This window comes from Metopolophium dirhodum, chromosome 6 (genome assembly GCF_019925205.1).
Source record: "Metopolophium dirhodum isolate CAU chromosome 6, ASM1992520v1, whole genome shotgun sequence".
Lineage (NCBI taxonomy): Eukaryota > Metazoa > Arthropoda > Insecta > Hemiptera > Aphididae > Metopolophium > Metopolophium dirhodum.
In genome coordinates, this window is record NC_083565.1 from 19,014,587 (window position 1) to 19,031,695 (window position 17,109).

The following is a 17,109-nucleotide window of genomic DNA, read 5'->3' on the forward strand; positions in this document are numbered from 1 at the left end:
CATATTTATTTATTATTAATATTTAATTTTCATATTATTTGCTTGTTACTTGCTTGTGATATAGGTATTTACTATATTGTCGATTGTAATATTAACTAAATATTATATTGTAACGTCGTCAACGATAATGTCGTGGTTTTCTTCTATGATTTCGTCGTAAAATACAATCGCTTCCGACCACTGAGTACTGGCTACTGACTGATTCTATATTTTGTCGTTATCCTTGGCCCTTGCTCATTGTTGTCTTGACAGGTTAGGCACCTATTAAAAATTACAATCATAGCAATTAGCAATCGCCTACCGGTCGTTATTAAATCGCCTTTTCGTGTCGAACAAAACATTTCAATTATTAACTGTCTACGAATGACGACGGACGGTCGCACGTCGATGACCGCGGAGCCGTGTGAAAGGTCCGGCGAAGCGGCCGCCGCTTGATCGCAGAACCATGACGGCGTCGAACCATGGACCGCGCCGGACCACTGCCGCCGCCCAGCGCCTCCGACGTAACGCTGTCGGTGGACAGTTCCAAGGGACGTCTGGTGGTCGACCGGATGGACTCCATCAGGAACCTGTTCGGGTGTGAGCTGCGGATCGTCAACCGTGGTGGCGGGACGTCCGCGCCGGCGGTTGTTTTCGCCGTTACCATGCTGGACGAATACGACAAGGCGCCGGACGATCGTTTGATCGATCGGCTAAAGGTACCTAGATAATATCATACTATAAAATATAAATAATTTTACGCGTCGATACTAGTGCTGCATGACGGTCGATCTTTCGCTTTTTAAAAATAAAAAACCTGTAGTCCCACCATGACGGCTACTACCGTGTCTTACCGTTCGATTAGTTTACGGTTCATGTTATAAACTCTAAAGCCTAACTATATAACGAGATTTTGACGGTTAGCTACCTACAGTTGTGTAGGAGGTACACGAAACGAAAACGTATCATAGGTATTGTTCGTTCCATTCGCTTTGAAGCCAGTCACCGCCATATTTTGTGACTTGAACTGCGAGTTGACTACCTACTACAGCTACATAATATAATAATATATTATTATTATACCTTTAATATGTTAGCAAAAATTCGACATTATAATTGGTAATTAACAGGTTAAGTGACAGTATAATGGTGTCGTTATAATGATGGGTACTGACTGATCTGAGTGTTAACTGTTGACTGCTGAATACCTCTCCCCGCGACACCACTTTTCTTTTTTGATCATTAGAATATTGAAACAAAAAGTAGTGGGTTTTTTTTTTATCAATTTTGAATTACCTGTCTTAGAATTTAGAAACTGTTGTATATCACTATAGTAAAATCCGATTACAATATAGTGTGCAACTTTGACATTTGTCTCGTCATGCCTTCCTCCTAATGTGTAATTTTCGAAATTTTTCCATGTTAATAGTACCTATCTATATGACAATATTATACTGTTATTGATCTCCAGAGAAGTAGAGAACGTTTTAAAAGAATTAGTTCTAAAAAGCTCAGTAAAGTAGATCTGTTATAACGTTATTATTATTATTTTTTAATATTCCCTACATTGTAATTATTTTTGCTTGAAATTAAGTATTAATAGTGCATTATATACTTCACTTTGAAAATATTTTCATATATAAATAATGTATTGATATGTTTTGATATGCGTTCATAATATAATATATTAAAATGTAAACAAAATATTGATTCCCCCCTCACATTACCTAGACTTGATTACGACACTGTGCACATTACGCTACAGTAAATATTATCACACGTAAGTGTAAGTATTTATACATACCTACTTACACGTTAATTAGTAGCACCCGGTAGGCATAATATATAATATTTGTCGTCGAAAAACCATGTGATGTGCACACAATCAATATTGGATAACCGTAGCCCTAGGTAGGTTCTTATACTGGCTATAATAATATACCTACTATGTGATGTGAAGTGATGTTATAATATTATACTACAATGTGTTTTATTAATGAAATATAATTATTGTTATATTGTGTCGCCGCCGCAGCGTCCGAGCGTTTAATTTTTGTATATGCGCCTGCAGGGTTGCGTAACGAATTCTACGCGCAGATCAGAAACAATATTATAATATTGTAATGCACATATTCGATTAATTATCACGTTTGCTGTGTGCACGGGTACCTAGAAATCAATATTTCACCGAATCCTGTTACACATAAAAGCACAATAGAGACATATAAGTCTGCCATTCATATTCATGTATAAAAACATTGTGCCGCAACGTTGTACACATATTATTATAAGCACGTGAAAGGCGCCCAAGTACATCCTGTTCGTGTGTGTGTGATTTACTTTCCCTTTCGATAATGGCCTAAATCGTTATTTAGAATCCATCTGTGTGTCTAGAACGTCCGTAATTGGATTGGTGCTAACAGTTTGGTAGCTATACGGATTTTTGGGTGTTTTTTCGACATTTTTTTTCTCTCCGATCGCCACTTACTGTTTTCTAAATATACGTTCAGCAAATTATATTTTTTTAACGAACGTTGTCTGTAGCCTGCAAGTGCCTAGACTATTCCTGTATAATATATAGGTATACCGTATTTTTTCCTTGACTAAGCGCGTTCGTTTTCCTTATTTTAAATTCAAATCAAATTAAATGGCGCGTGACTGCTTCCCGGGAGTACCGAGTAGGTTTTTCTATATTTCCACAAAAAAGTAATGTAATTAATGTGATAAAATTAGACCAAGTCTGGTTGGTATTGCCTGTAACCAATTTTGAGGTTTAAATCGTTTAGCGAAGATTTATCAAATCAATAATTGTTTAAAAATCTTATATTTTTAACAGTATTAGGACACAGTATTACATATTCGATACATAAACTATAAAGATCCTCTTAAATTTCCTATACATGGTTATTTTCCTGTATGTGTACCTATTTATTAAAGCCTTGAAAAAAACCAGTACACTCATCTATATAGGTAAGCTACTTAATTTCGATTATTTTTAGCGCGCACCAAGGTGATGTATTTCTCTTTATGTATGTTTATGTATAATTGATACTTTATATATACTGATTTATTTTTAATAACTCCGGTACTATAGTATAATATTCAACCGATTTTCAAAATCATTATTTATATTGCAAACAACCCAAAGTAAATTTTTCTTGTTCAAATTTTAATCGAATAAAATAAATCATTATAATAATATATTTATACGTTCTAATTACCTATATAAATGGCATTACTTGTTTTGAAATATTCGAGTTTATTATAATTTAAACTGAAGTGCACCAGCTAGTAAAATTATCAACTTATATAATCTTGAACTCTGAAAGCATATACATTTGCTTAGACAGCTGATGTGTGAACATTGAACATAATATTTTGTTGACACGATATTGAAGTTTATACCTAAAATCATAATTATATACATTATCATATAGTAACCTTTATTACAAATTTACATCATATGTAGAGATAAAAACTTTTTGATCATTTTGGCAGTATAAAATCATTATTATTATTTACTATTCGAAATACTTCGACTTGATGGTATATATACTAGGTATTTGTACCCCATTAAGTTGTTTTCCAGCTGGGCCTTTTCAGAGAACAAATCAACTTTAGTTAGTATAATAAATTATTACACCTATCGAAAAACGTATCACTGGCTTTGCAATCATATTTTCAGCTGGTTTCCCGATAGAAACAATTATTTACACCCCTTGCAGTTTAATAATATGTGTATTTACAACAACTTAAAATTGTGTAAAATATACACCCGCTGATACCTATTCTATATTATGTATAAGAATTAAAATGTTGAATTTTAATATCGGAATTTTTGTTTGGTGTCTTAATGTTATGAAATGTTACAAATAATTATAATACAACATTGTTACCTTCGAGTGATCTTCATTTGCGTAAAAAATATTTACTTAAGTATAGGTACCTAATAAATCCGTTTCTTTTTTTGGTATAACAGAAGGTAGTGGGCGTTTTTAAAGTGCTCGCTTTCCAAACTCGGTGATTAAATTTTTGTTGCATAGGAATTATGCTTCGATTGTCTTATTGATAATATATATAAAAAATAGTTAGGTAAATTAAAAATTATTGTGGTTTCTATGAGACAATATATTTTCTTACTATAATATTTTATACTGCTACTAGTAAAAATCAAATTCTAAACGATAAAATGTCTGATCATTAATTAAGAAATCAGACTGTTAAAATAATACATATAATGTTAATTTATCAACAATTGCGAGTAAAACCAACCGTAATAATTTCCATGCTGAAATATTTTATATTGTGTAGTCATAGTGTATTCAACCGTACACACCACAATACATTTAATTCATTTTTTAAACAGCGTTTATTACACCAAAGTATCTTAAATTGACTTAAATTGTAAAATCTATTAATTTGTTGTTGGATACGTTTATTAATAAATATCCTTACCTATTAAATGCGGTAGGCACTATAGTGATTTCTGCATTGTTAACATACTATAGGCTTTAGAATTAAAATAACACTAGGGATAATGTATAATGAGTACATTGTGTATATAGCCAAAAACATTGTAAGTCATTGGGTTTTAACCAGCTATTAGTCAGATACTTACATACTATAGGACGAATGTACGATATTTAAAATATGAATTATGAATCCGTTATCGGATGTCATATTGTCACGGACCAATATGTTTAGAAGGTCATATTATTCTATACTTGACTTTACTTGATGAACACTTTGGCACTTTCTCTGAGGATTAAAATAAACTTCTTTCATGCAATTGTTATAATAACATGAAAAAAAAAACTATTGGGCCGTGCAAAACATTATTATAATATGGTTTGAAAGCGAAATAGAAACGTTCACACAATTTTGTAAAAGTATCATAATGTAGTAATAATTTTAATTTTAAATACATCTATTATTTTCAGTTTATTTGTATTATAACTTATAACTATATTTATCGTCAAGTAAGAAAACTATATACCTACTTTTTTTCAACTTGAAGTATAAGTATCTGCGAGTGTATGATGAATTGGTTAATTAACATTCTAAAACAAAGCAAGTCCGATTAAATGTCTTTTTTTTAAATCAAAAAAACTGAAACATAATTAATCGGATAACACCCAAATACACAGTTTTACAACATATAAATACAATATTAAAATATTGCTTTGCTCTAAATATAAAAAAATATTGTAGCATAATTTGTTTGATAAGGATGAATATATTTAAGATAGTTTAAATAGTTTACCTAGTTAGAAATGAAATTGTAATTTTTTTTAAATAATATCGTATTTTTATGCGAGTATGATATAATATTATAATTTAAATTTATATTTATACCTATATGTATAAGTTAACATTTAAATATTGTATTATAATCGATATTATGACCCTTATTTTAACCCAAACCTCGTCGACGATAATGTATAGGAATAATATATTACCACCATAGTGTTTAGTTATAATTACAGTTTGTTAATTAATTCACTAAGTAAAAAATATACTTGGTTAACATTTTTGGAGCGAAGTAGAGAAATTAATGGATACATTTTTTTCAGGAAAAAATTGAATTTCATAGAATGATATGAATATATTATAGAATACGTATATATATATGAGAGTATTTAAATTAAGGGGTGAGTACGGAGTGTAATAGCATAATATTACGATACCTAATGGTGGTGATTGCATTATCGTGTAATCCTGCAAACAATTTTGTAATGTACTAATGTACGATTTTAATGGATTTATGCGGTGCGTATAATTAATAACGAGCATATTTTAATGTGCGCGGGATTATTTAGTTGTAACTAAGTGTGTACTATAAAGACAGATAAACACGGACCGTATACCATAGACTTCGATAACATAAATTATAATTATTATACAAAAACATATGTGATAGGTAGTATGTAAAACTGCAGTGTATTATAATGACAAGATATAGGTATATAACGTGACTTACATATTGTGACAGACGACAGTGATAAACAATTTGAGCTATTTTTCTCTCGAGTGACAAAGAAAATATAGAATAAGAAATGAGTGTATAGAGAAAGTGTAGAAGATGTTACGATTATATATTAAAATAGAGAATAAACTACCTATAGCTTAGCCGCTAGCCCATGGGTTTCAGGATATTGAAAGGAGTGACCGTGAGGTGGAAAATATTGGTGAACTGCAGTAATCGAAAAATATGGAAGTTATTATGTAACACCAAAAATATGTAACGAGCAGAGCTGCAGAGATATATTATATTAGGTATTTAGTTTTATCGAAACCCCGCCGGCAAGATTTTGATGCTGTAAAATATAATAAATGTTTAACAAAGCAATCAAATTGAGGATTAACGAACTTTTAGAATTCATATTAGGTATGTTAGGTCTTGTAAAATAAATGTGAAGTTTGTGAATACTATAATAATATAATACACTAACCGACGTTGCGGTCGTAAACAATTTTTGGTTTCAAATTTATACGTTTAATAGTATATAGTTGTATTAATAATAATCAATATAAATGTAATACTTTTATATACCTAAGTATCTACTTCTCATTTAACTGTTAGTGTTTAACGTATATTATCGTAAATGCAAAATAATAAATATATTCAGTTTTAACGTATAGACCATAACCATTTTCAAATATAAACAAAAATATCAATATTTTATTGAGTTTAATAATATTTTTAATTATTTTGTTTATTTTATCATCCTTCTAAAGAAATTGTGTTATATAATATTATTCTTATCTCATTAATCTATATGAATACTATTTTGTTACCTTTGTTTAGATTCCTGAATAAGATTTCCATCCTCAACTCCCCTCCCCCGCTCCGTTTGAAATTAATTTCATATTGATATAGTATTTAAACACAAAGTCTATAAGTTTGTAATAATATATTATTTTCTCTTTCAAAAGAAAATCACATTATACTACAATTTACAATATTACTTAAACTTTTGTACATATCGACCATAATTTATTATTATTTATTATGAATGTCGTGTCTTATAAATTATCATATATTTGTGTATTTGAAAAACAACATATCGTTAAAACTTAAATTATTATTACGTGTTTCATAATAATAATAATAATAATAATAAATAATGGATTGGTAGGTATTCATTTCGCAATTCTTGAGGAATTCGTATCAGTGGGACGCTGAAATTTGGATTTATCGACTGTGTCGATTTCGCGATGTATACTAGAAAAGGAGGAAAAACTGATTTTAAATCGTAAACAATATTTATGAAATACCACCTGCTTCTGCGACACTTAGCGTTGAAGGTATTAACTTATCGCGTATTATAGTATAGAGTATATAGACCATATTATCATGTGACTATAAAGTTTCTGTGACGTTAAATTTATACGACCATGTTATAGTCCATAAGATATACAATGGTCGCGGAAAAACATCGTAAACATAATATGGTAAGTACACTGCAGCGCTGCGAAGACAACTATTTACATTCATATATAACACGAGTAAGCACACGCGCGCGCACACACACATAATTTATACACCGGATTGTGTACTTAACTGTATAAATATCACCCGGATGCAACATATATAGTGTTGTACCTATATACTATCTATACGACTTGTGTCGCATCTGCTGCAGTTTTTGTGCATTGGGAATATCGTGCACACGTGATGTTGCTGCTGCAGTCCTTAAAATATATAAACACTATACCCGACAAAACAAAAATTCAGTTTCGTCCTGCTAACAAACGTAAAATTTGTGTTGCAGGGACCGCGTGAAACGTTGCAGGTTTATAGCATAATACGTATATATATCAGGGGGGATAGGGGCCATGGCGTCCCTATAGACATCATAAACTACCTATAAATAATAATTTATTGTTTGTCTTGTGAGTTGTGCCATTACAATTATAGGCGGTCAATGGTCACACTGACTGACGTCTGGCCATGTTATTGATAATACAGTACCTAGGTATAGGCCTAAATAGGTAAATAGTTAAAAGTAGAATTTTTGGACCAAAAGGATATTGTCAGACCCCTAGAAGATGAATTACACCCGCTATTGATATATGTATATAGTGGTTATAAAGCGACACTTAGACGTACACTCCCCTCAGACATTTTTCTAGGTGGTATAAGCTTCAATATTTTTACCTAATATAATATGAAATGATAATAAATAAATAATGATTGATTTTAAAATTCCTAGTGGGTAGGAAAAGTTCTATCTTGCCGCTTCTTCGGGTGCTTTTTATCGAGGACTTGTATAGCGTGCGTGGCGCAACTAGTTAGGGCTTAGCCCCCTGACTCGGGGTCTCATTTATTGAGTTTGCAGTTCTACCTTACTTTCACAATAATTCTCTCTTAAATAATTATGTTTTAACGGCTTTCCTTTTTTTTTTGGAAAAATCTACAATTTATATACCTATCTAATAAATGTAAGTATTAGCAATACATATAGATATAATATTTCTCGGTAAAATAAAATAAGTTACTAATTATAGTATACGCTGTAAAAAAAAAATTAAACTTTATGCTGTGACTGTTGATTGGCGAATTTGTTAATTTCATCGCCGTCACAGTTAATGCTCTCATCGTCATTTCTACTTATATTATATTTTCATGATGGCCAGTGAATTTAAACTTTCTTCCTTGGTAATATAATGTCTTAAATATAATTGTATTCTTTTCAAACTAGAGAAGAAACGCTCAGTGTTCATCTGATTGGCAACTTGTGTATATGTATAGAGTATAGACATAGACGCTATCTTTGAGCTATACATCAGTATTCAAAGTATATAAGTATTAAAAAAAATCATTTTCTCTTTAAAAAAAAAATGTTTGTATTGTCTATGGTATTTTTGGTGTTATCAAAACATTTAATGCATTTAATGACATTGATTGCTTTTCCGTGGTATTGAGGGAAAATATGCAGCTGAGTCATGTACGAATTAGTTTTAAAGTACGGATTTTTTCAAGTGTAGAATATTTTAAGAACTTTTGCGCTTGGTATAAATATTAAATATATAGTTAATGATTTAAAAAAATCATCTATCAAGCCTGGTAATGGTGTGTACTGTGTTTGCGTAATGCGCATATAGTGTAATATGTTTGACAGTATAGGTACGTGTGACAATAAACATTATTTGTTGAAGATTGTGTTTCTGGTCTCAAATTGTGTATTGAAATTAGTTATCTTTCGTGCAATGTATAGTTTTTGATCAAGACTGTTGTTAGGTCCATCTAAAAATATAAAGATATTGAAAATCAAAGGATTATAATAAATTTGAACCGTTATTTAATTTTTCCGTTGTTTGTTTATACAACACACATTGTATACTTGTATTCCAACACTCAACAGGTAGGCTGTCACAGGACATTACATGTGCATACATTAATATTTCGTTTATATTATGTATTAAATACATTTTATACATTTTACATATAAATATAAATTATATATATATAGCTTCATATTAGTGGCTCATCTCGCAGATGTATTTAAATTTTGCGAACAATTTTATGTTTTTCACATAACAAAAATAATAATACCTAGTTATTTTATCCAAAGGTTTTATTATAATATCTAAAATTTTCGTATAGCATCTCATCCACTTTTCTTATGAATGACGAAATCCTATTGTGATTTATATCGCTATTTAGGAAGTATACAGATTACGCCGTTACCTCCAGTGGCCCAAAAATTACAATTACAATTTAATTCAAACATTTTAAATTTCATTCTATGATTGGTTTTCACTTATTGTTGATGTGGTTGTGCACATACATATGAATAATATAACGCATATTATACAATCCTTAAAACATTTTATTGGTTCAGAAAATGATTTCATACTAATTATATTGTTGTCAAGACTAAGAATTATTGTATTCTATGAATATTTTCATTAATTATAATATTATGTACCTTTTATACACCTAAATAATAATAATATTATATATTATAATTTAGAATATACATATATTATTTATTTATTAAAATATGGTCTGGTAGCCCAATGTGGTTACATTACAATAATACCATTCAAATATTATATTTAAGTACACATATTATCTAGTCATGTTTTTTTACTGCAATAATATATACCTAGACCGAATATTGACAGTAATACAGTATACAAGTGTGACTTTTAGTGTAAGGATTAAGGGATGTGCATAATTTTAACACCCCCGCGATGTTTTAAGTTTATATTGGGTCGGCGCTCTCTCATACATACACTGCGGCTCTAGTGACCAGTTGTAGGGCCTCCCTCAACATTTGCCTCGAACACCTGTAGTAGCTGTGTATGTCTCGAAACTCGTGCAAATCGAACGTATTCAATATTGTGCCTAACTGCCTAAGCACGGTGCGCGAATATACACCATTTTAATTTATTACTATAGCTCCCAGTTACCTATGTGCCTCTCCTGCTGCAGGCATATAGGTACGCCTATCTATTTAATAGTTTAGGTAGGCCATTTTTCGTGCCTATATGGTATATAGTAATATAATATTTATTATGTATAAAACCAACGATGTGACCCTGCGCGCGCCCTCCAAAAAGTCGACGGCGGTGGCGTTCGGGTCCGTTAACCCTTTTTTCACTTTACGCATACCTACCTGTTGCACATTGCACGCCGCTGACACGCTCGCGCCCGCACGCACACGCACGCGTATTTTTGTAATAATATTCCGCGTGTGTGAGTGTAAGTGCGCTCGCCGCCACCGCCGCACGCTCGTAACCGCCCGTGACGGTGGGCGGCCGTAGCAGACCTTCACTCCCGGAAGCGAGCGAGCGCGCGGCGGCGGTGGAAACGACGACGGCGACGACGACGACGATTCGGGTCAGTGTCGTGTTGTTTCTCCCGGATCCGCCGCGCGGCGGCAGTCCCCACGACACGGAGCTCATCCGGATCCGCCACCGCGCGCCGCCGCCGCATCAGTACACGGTTGGCCGTCGCGCAGCGCAGCAGTCTCTCGCGTCGCGCACCGTCACATATCAACATCCCGTCGCACGTCACAACGCCGATTTTTCCGACTCGCAACCATGACTTTTACCGGCGTACTTCGGGTAAGTCTTTAAAAATCCCCGTGTACCCTGTGCAAGACTTCGTCTCCAGTACTTGCAGAACTCTGCTTCCGGTTTTCCGTGTTTATCTCTTATTGTTTATCTCTCCGCGAACCGGATGCGCCGGTCGCAACCACCTGTTCGTCTGTTTATTGCCTTTTATTTTTTCGATCTCGTGCGGTTTTTGTTTTTTTTTCGATGCACGTGCAACTATATCATGGGATATTTTAAATAATAAACCGGCGAAGTCTCATTCACAAACATTAGCACATTATCGACATTCATTAAACACCTGGCAGTTAGCAAAACTAATAATATAATACACTATTACCAATGTAAAAACTCAAGTTTTTTTAAAAAAATTATGTAGATAAATATAATCGTTATTGATATATAAGCTTCCTCACATGTGTCTAAAAGATAATTTCTAACTATACGCCCCCACAATATACATTATAATGTTCTTCCCGCCCGAACACGTAAGTATTTATTATTATATAGAAGGCCAGAGCGCCCAGAGGGGTAGGGGTAGTATACTCTTTTGCGATTTCAGTTTTTCGCAAGTTGATAAACATCAGCAGTTTCTCCACTCAAAATCTTTACCCTGCCTGCCAAATACCAATGTAGTAGCGTTACTTAGGGCCCGTACTACAATCGTTAAACTAAGGTTAAACCACCGAATTCGGCCGGTAAAATCAGTGAGTTAGGCGTAACCGAGGTCTAAACTATGATTGTAAAACAGGCCCTTAGTATGTCCATTAGTTCTGCAATATATTATATAACGCAGTGTTGTGTTCGGTACAGATCGTGTTTTTAATCGAATACAACATTGACATAACAATAATAATATTATATATGAATAGCCTTTTGATAAATACTATCTTTAATATCGGTGAACTGTTGTATACTGACCGGATCGTTTTCGTTTCGACAGTGTTACGTGGACTCGTTGGATGAACTGCAGCTGCAGACATTGGACGAGTGCAGCAATGACGATTCGAGCTACGACTCGGACTTTGGAGGCGACGACGATGCCGTCGGCGGACCACACTTTGGCGGCCACCACGACGACGTCAGCCGTACCACGTCGGACACGCTCGGCGCCGAGTATGCGGAATACGTGAGCGCGGCCGCGTACAAGTCGAGGGTGGACTTTGCGCTCAAGCTTGGTTACACCGAACGTCTGGTGCAGACGGCAATCGGCAAGCTGGGCCCCGAACCCACGCAGGACCAACTGTTAGCCGTAAGCTTATAGACGATTATATTATTATTTTTTATGAACTCAAATATAATATTAACTATGTTATTATAAATGCGGGCGTGACGGTGAACGGTCGTCTCTATTGTCTCGCTGCACGTACATGCGATGTTGGTATCTTAGTTTCTATAGTGTAGTAATTCTCTCAACCCCCCCTGGCGCTGTCGCCAGCAGATCATTGAGGGTCACAAACAAATAAAATAACCTTATGCGCATTGTACACAAGAAAAACATTTGTGGGTGTTGCAATAAAAGAAGAATTTTTGGTTTGGGGATATTTTATTTTCTATAGTGCAGCAATTCTCTCATGAAGCCCATTGGAGCGACCACCGGTTGATTATTTAGGCCCTACATTTTAGGGTCACAAACACATATACAATAACCTTATGCGCATTGTATACGAAAAAATATTTGTAGGTATCGCGGAAAAATGAAGAATAGCTTTAGTTTTCGCCGTATTTAATATGTAATATTAGACTCGGCGTGTGCATACGAGACTGTAGGGACACTGCTGTAGTTGAGTGCCCTCTCAATATTATGTATCTTCTGCAGTTTTTCGTGTGTTTAATACATTAATGTTGTTATACTGCAGGAACTGATCAAGCTCGGCGCGCAATGTGGTCACAGGTTGCACTGTGAGTCGGACGGCGAAGAGGCACAGTCGAATAACACCAACGACTCGTTGCTTAGTCCCCAAGCGCCCAAACTCCGGCACGTCGTCATCGACGGTAGCAACGTCGCCATGAGGTATGTTAGGTCATAATAATTACCGTTGATCGTAGTCGCTCCTGCAATAATGTAACTAACGTTTTCGTTTTATCTACCCTGCTTCCTCCAGCCACGGAAACAAAGAGACATTCTCGTGTCGAGGCATTAAAATCTGCGTTGATTGGTTCCGGATGAGGGGCCACACGGACATCACAGTGTTTGTGCCGAAGTGGCGGAAAGAAGCTTCGAGGCCCGACAACAGGAGGATCATTGGTAAGTGGCGAACTTTAGTTGAAGCTCTCCTGCTGCAACCAATCGTATACTATCGGAATACCCGTTGTACATAGTTGGTTCGGGGATGTTTAGGAATGTTGGGTGGCTTGATGGTTAAATACTTAAATAACAAAAATAGATAGCATGGGCATGTGGTTCTGTGTAGGCGAGGGTGGGTAGATTTATGTATTAGTTGTGGGTTAAAATATGGCGATTAATATTGTCATTTGATATTTGGTGGATCAGACTATTACAGCGCCATCGAATTAGTTGTTAAATAATATACGATTTTACCGCACCTATTCATAAAATATCCGTCGATAATTAATAACCTACCGTATAGTGTCGTTAATTTATACTTTATCACACCCGAAAGCCGAACACATCACAAATTATAACCAGCTTTAGACACATACAGTGTGACATCGGACCTCCGGTCACTATGGTGGTCTTTCGTCAAGTACTAATTAAAAACTAATAATATGTAACTATTCTTATAATATTTTATCCTTGTGATATTTCGATTTAAAAAGGGGGAACCTCATCATGTCGTTTGACATTTTCGAAAGAAAAACGGTTATGTCTAAAAAAATGTAACCATATTTTATTTTTCGTAATGGGACGATTCGGAATCGTGCAAGGCGTCCAATATAATAGTTGTTTAGGGCCCATATAAAATGCACATATATCACGGTATAATATAATTTAATATATTAAAAAAAAAATTTTTTTTTGTCTACATAGACCAAGATATCCTGACGGAATTAGAACGCGCAAGGATGCTGGTTTTCACCCCTTCCAGGGAAATCGGTGGCAAGCGCATGGTGTGCTACGACGATCGGTACATTCTGCGTTTGGCCTCGGAACTAGACGGTGTCGTCGTGTCGAACGACAACTACCGGGATCTGGCCAACGAGAGTCCTGCGTTCCGTTCGGTCGTGCAAAACAACATACTCATGTACTCCTTCGTCAACGACAGGTATGCGTTAACAATTAACAACGACGACTCTTGACGATCGAAGTCTTTTCGACAAACATAATAAACTATAACTGTCATCGTTTTCTGTCGCGCAGGTTCATGCCGCCGGACGATCCGCTGGGCCGTTCGGGTCCTACTCTGGACGTGTTCCTCCGGAGCAAAGCGCCGGGCGTTGGTCTGACCGCCGTCAGCGCGGAGACGTGTCCGTATGGCAAAAAGTGCACGTACGGCAACAAATGCAAGTTCAGTCACCCCGAGCGTGGTCTGCAGCCTGTCAAGTCCGTCACCGAGCGACTGATGGAACACGCGCAGCGGCAGGGCTCGGCCGGCCGACAGATCAAGGGCAAGTCCGTTAGCCTGCCGTTGCAGCAGTCCGGCTGCAACAACCAGCAGAAGAAGCCGCTGGCCCGGACCATGTCCAACGTCCCGCCGACGACCACCCACCACAATCACTCCAACCACCCGCACTGGGTGAGCGGCGGAGCGTGGACGACGACGCCGCCGAGTTCGAACAACTACAGGGGCAAGCCCGCCGAGTCGTCCGAGCCCGAGGACTGCAGCAACTTGCACCACAAGCTGCAGCGGCAGCTCACGCTGAACCCGACCTACGACCCAAGACTGGTTCATCTGCGGCAGAGCCAGCACTGCAATGTGACAAGGATAGCGTCCGCACCGCCCGTGCCCATGATGCGGCCGCAGCCGTCGATGAACTTGCCGCCGCACACGCTGGTGGCTGCCAGCTGTTCAGATCCGCAGATATTTCCTGGTTACCACGAAGCCAGGCAAAAGCTGTACTACCATTTGTCGTCGATATTCCCTGAGGAACAGGTGTCGGCAGCCATGCAGTACTACCCGAACGAGACTAACCCACAGAAGATATGTGCGGCTATATTGAACATGTTCTCAAAGACGTGATGCGTATGTGCTCAGCGCGGGGTCGCATGTCCAACACGCGACCTTCTCCGCTCACAAGTGATTTTGTCTAACAATATAATATTATATTAGCTTATCGACAAGACGACGACACTCGATACAATGTATCTGATTATTTGTGTTGATTTATTTTTGAATCATGTATGATATTTGTGTAGACTATTATGTTAATTTTGTATATGTTAGTTTTAAGTCGATATTTTTGTTAACTTGTGTCAAACGTACGACAAATTGCGGTATTAATAATAATAAGATTTTAATTTTTATAATTTTTCATTTTATACCTGCTATTTTGATTCACACAATTTATCTAACATTAGAAAAAACTGTACTGTTGTTTTCGTATAATGATGACCTACCGGCTACCATAGTTTTAATGTTTTAGACATTTTATGCTAAGGATTTTTCCACATGACCTTAAGTAAAATATTTGTATCTCATACTCTTATGGATGAGAAAAGAGGTTAGTAGTAGATAGACAAGTTTTGCCTGACAAAAATGTCTTAACATGAATTAAGCATAGGTAATTTTTGTGACAAGAGTTCCACAAAACAGAAATCAACTCAAAAATAAAAAAATGTGTTTTCTCGAAAAATTCCATGTATACATCAACACATATATAAGTTAACTGTTTACAACTTACAACATTTGACAAAAATAACTAATGATGGTCAACATAATAATCTAAATATTGGTATTGTCAAAATAATACTTATTTTAATATTATTGTGACTAAGTTATACAAATATTTGTATTATCTATATTTAATTAAAAGTTTAAAAAATAATGAAATTATAAATATCAAACAATACAGCAAAATAGATGTGGGCATAATTAACGAAGCACACAATATAGTGAATTTTAATTTCATATGAACAATTGTCCACACTCCACAATATTGCTGGCCATTATTAAAAATAACCTTCAGCTGAATATTAAATATAATTTAGTTAGAGGAATAATTATTATTACTTTTATTCAATTATTTTGAAACTTACTTTGAAGTGATTAATTTGAACAACTTGAATAACTTGAATAAGAACTATTTTATAGTAATAAATAGTATTTACTCAGTTTTCAAAGATTTAATAATTTTTAAACCTTTTAATTATTTAATTATGTTAATAAATTAGTACTTTTCCGTTATCCTGAATACCATGAGTCTCAATTCCATTATCTCGTCTACCAACCCAATGGCATGACTACCACCAGACAAAATATTGAAGAAGATCAATTCGATAACATATTGAAAATATTTTCAGAAATTGGTCGCCAAAAATAAAATTTTAGGCTTTTATTTAAACTGCGATTTTTTATGTTTTATGCTAAAATTCCACTGCTGAGATAATTTTTGAAATAGTTTGTAGATGATTAAATGATTATTGTCGCACAACGGGTTACATGAAAAATTTAATTAATTTAATGGTTCAATAAAATTTAATGAATTAATCATGAATTCATGAACCAATAAATCATGTTTAAAGGATCATGATCTTATTTACACATTAGTAAAAGTACACTACGCTTGTACCGTGCACAACATTTTTGGTATTTGCAACTTGTAGGTCACAAGCCAAAGCCAACAACCCAAATTATTTCTGTACTACTTAAAATTGATTCAATACTTATTGAAATATTTGATAATTGTCTTAATCTATACCTATTATAATTTTATTTTATCTGAAATAAATAATATTATTTAATTTTTTAATTGAAATGAATCCTTGTATAATTCCTGAGGTTCCCATTGATATACAAGGATACAACAGATGGATGAGCCAGGTATTTAATTTATAATTTTAAATATTTATTAATACTTATACTATTTGACACATTTATTAGTATGAACGTCATGCATCTGAATTCTGAAGCAAAAGAACATGAACCTGATGTTATTATGGAG

The 17,109-nt window shown here is 34.7% G+C and overlaps 1 protein-coding gene across 2 annotated transcripts; it reads left to right on the forward strand.

Moving 5' to 3' along the window:
- The first annotated feature begins 1 nt into the window (after position 1).
- On the forward strand, positions 2-15,475 carry LOC132946150 (probable ribonuclease ZC3H12C). Of its 2 annotated transcripts, none has more exons than XM_061015992.1 (6): positions 2-698; positions 11,990-12,298; positions 12,906-13,060; positions 13,152-13,294; positions 14,039-14,273; positions 14,369-15,475. In XM_061015992.1, the coding sequence occupies exons 1-6, from the start codon at positions 462-464 to the stop codon at positions 15,186-15,188; spliced, it is 1,899 nt and encodes a 632-aa protein (XP_060871975.1). In that variant the 5' UTR covers positions 2-461; the 3' UTR covers positions 15,189-15,475. The 2 variants fall into 2 exon arrangements, with proteins under 2 accessions (XP_060871975.1, XP_060871977.1); XM_061015994.1 differs by lacking the exon at positions 2-698 and adding an exon at positions 10,845-11,058.
- The last annotated feature ends 1,634 nt before the right edge of the window (positions 15,476-17,109 follow it).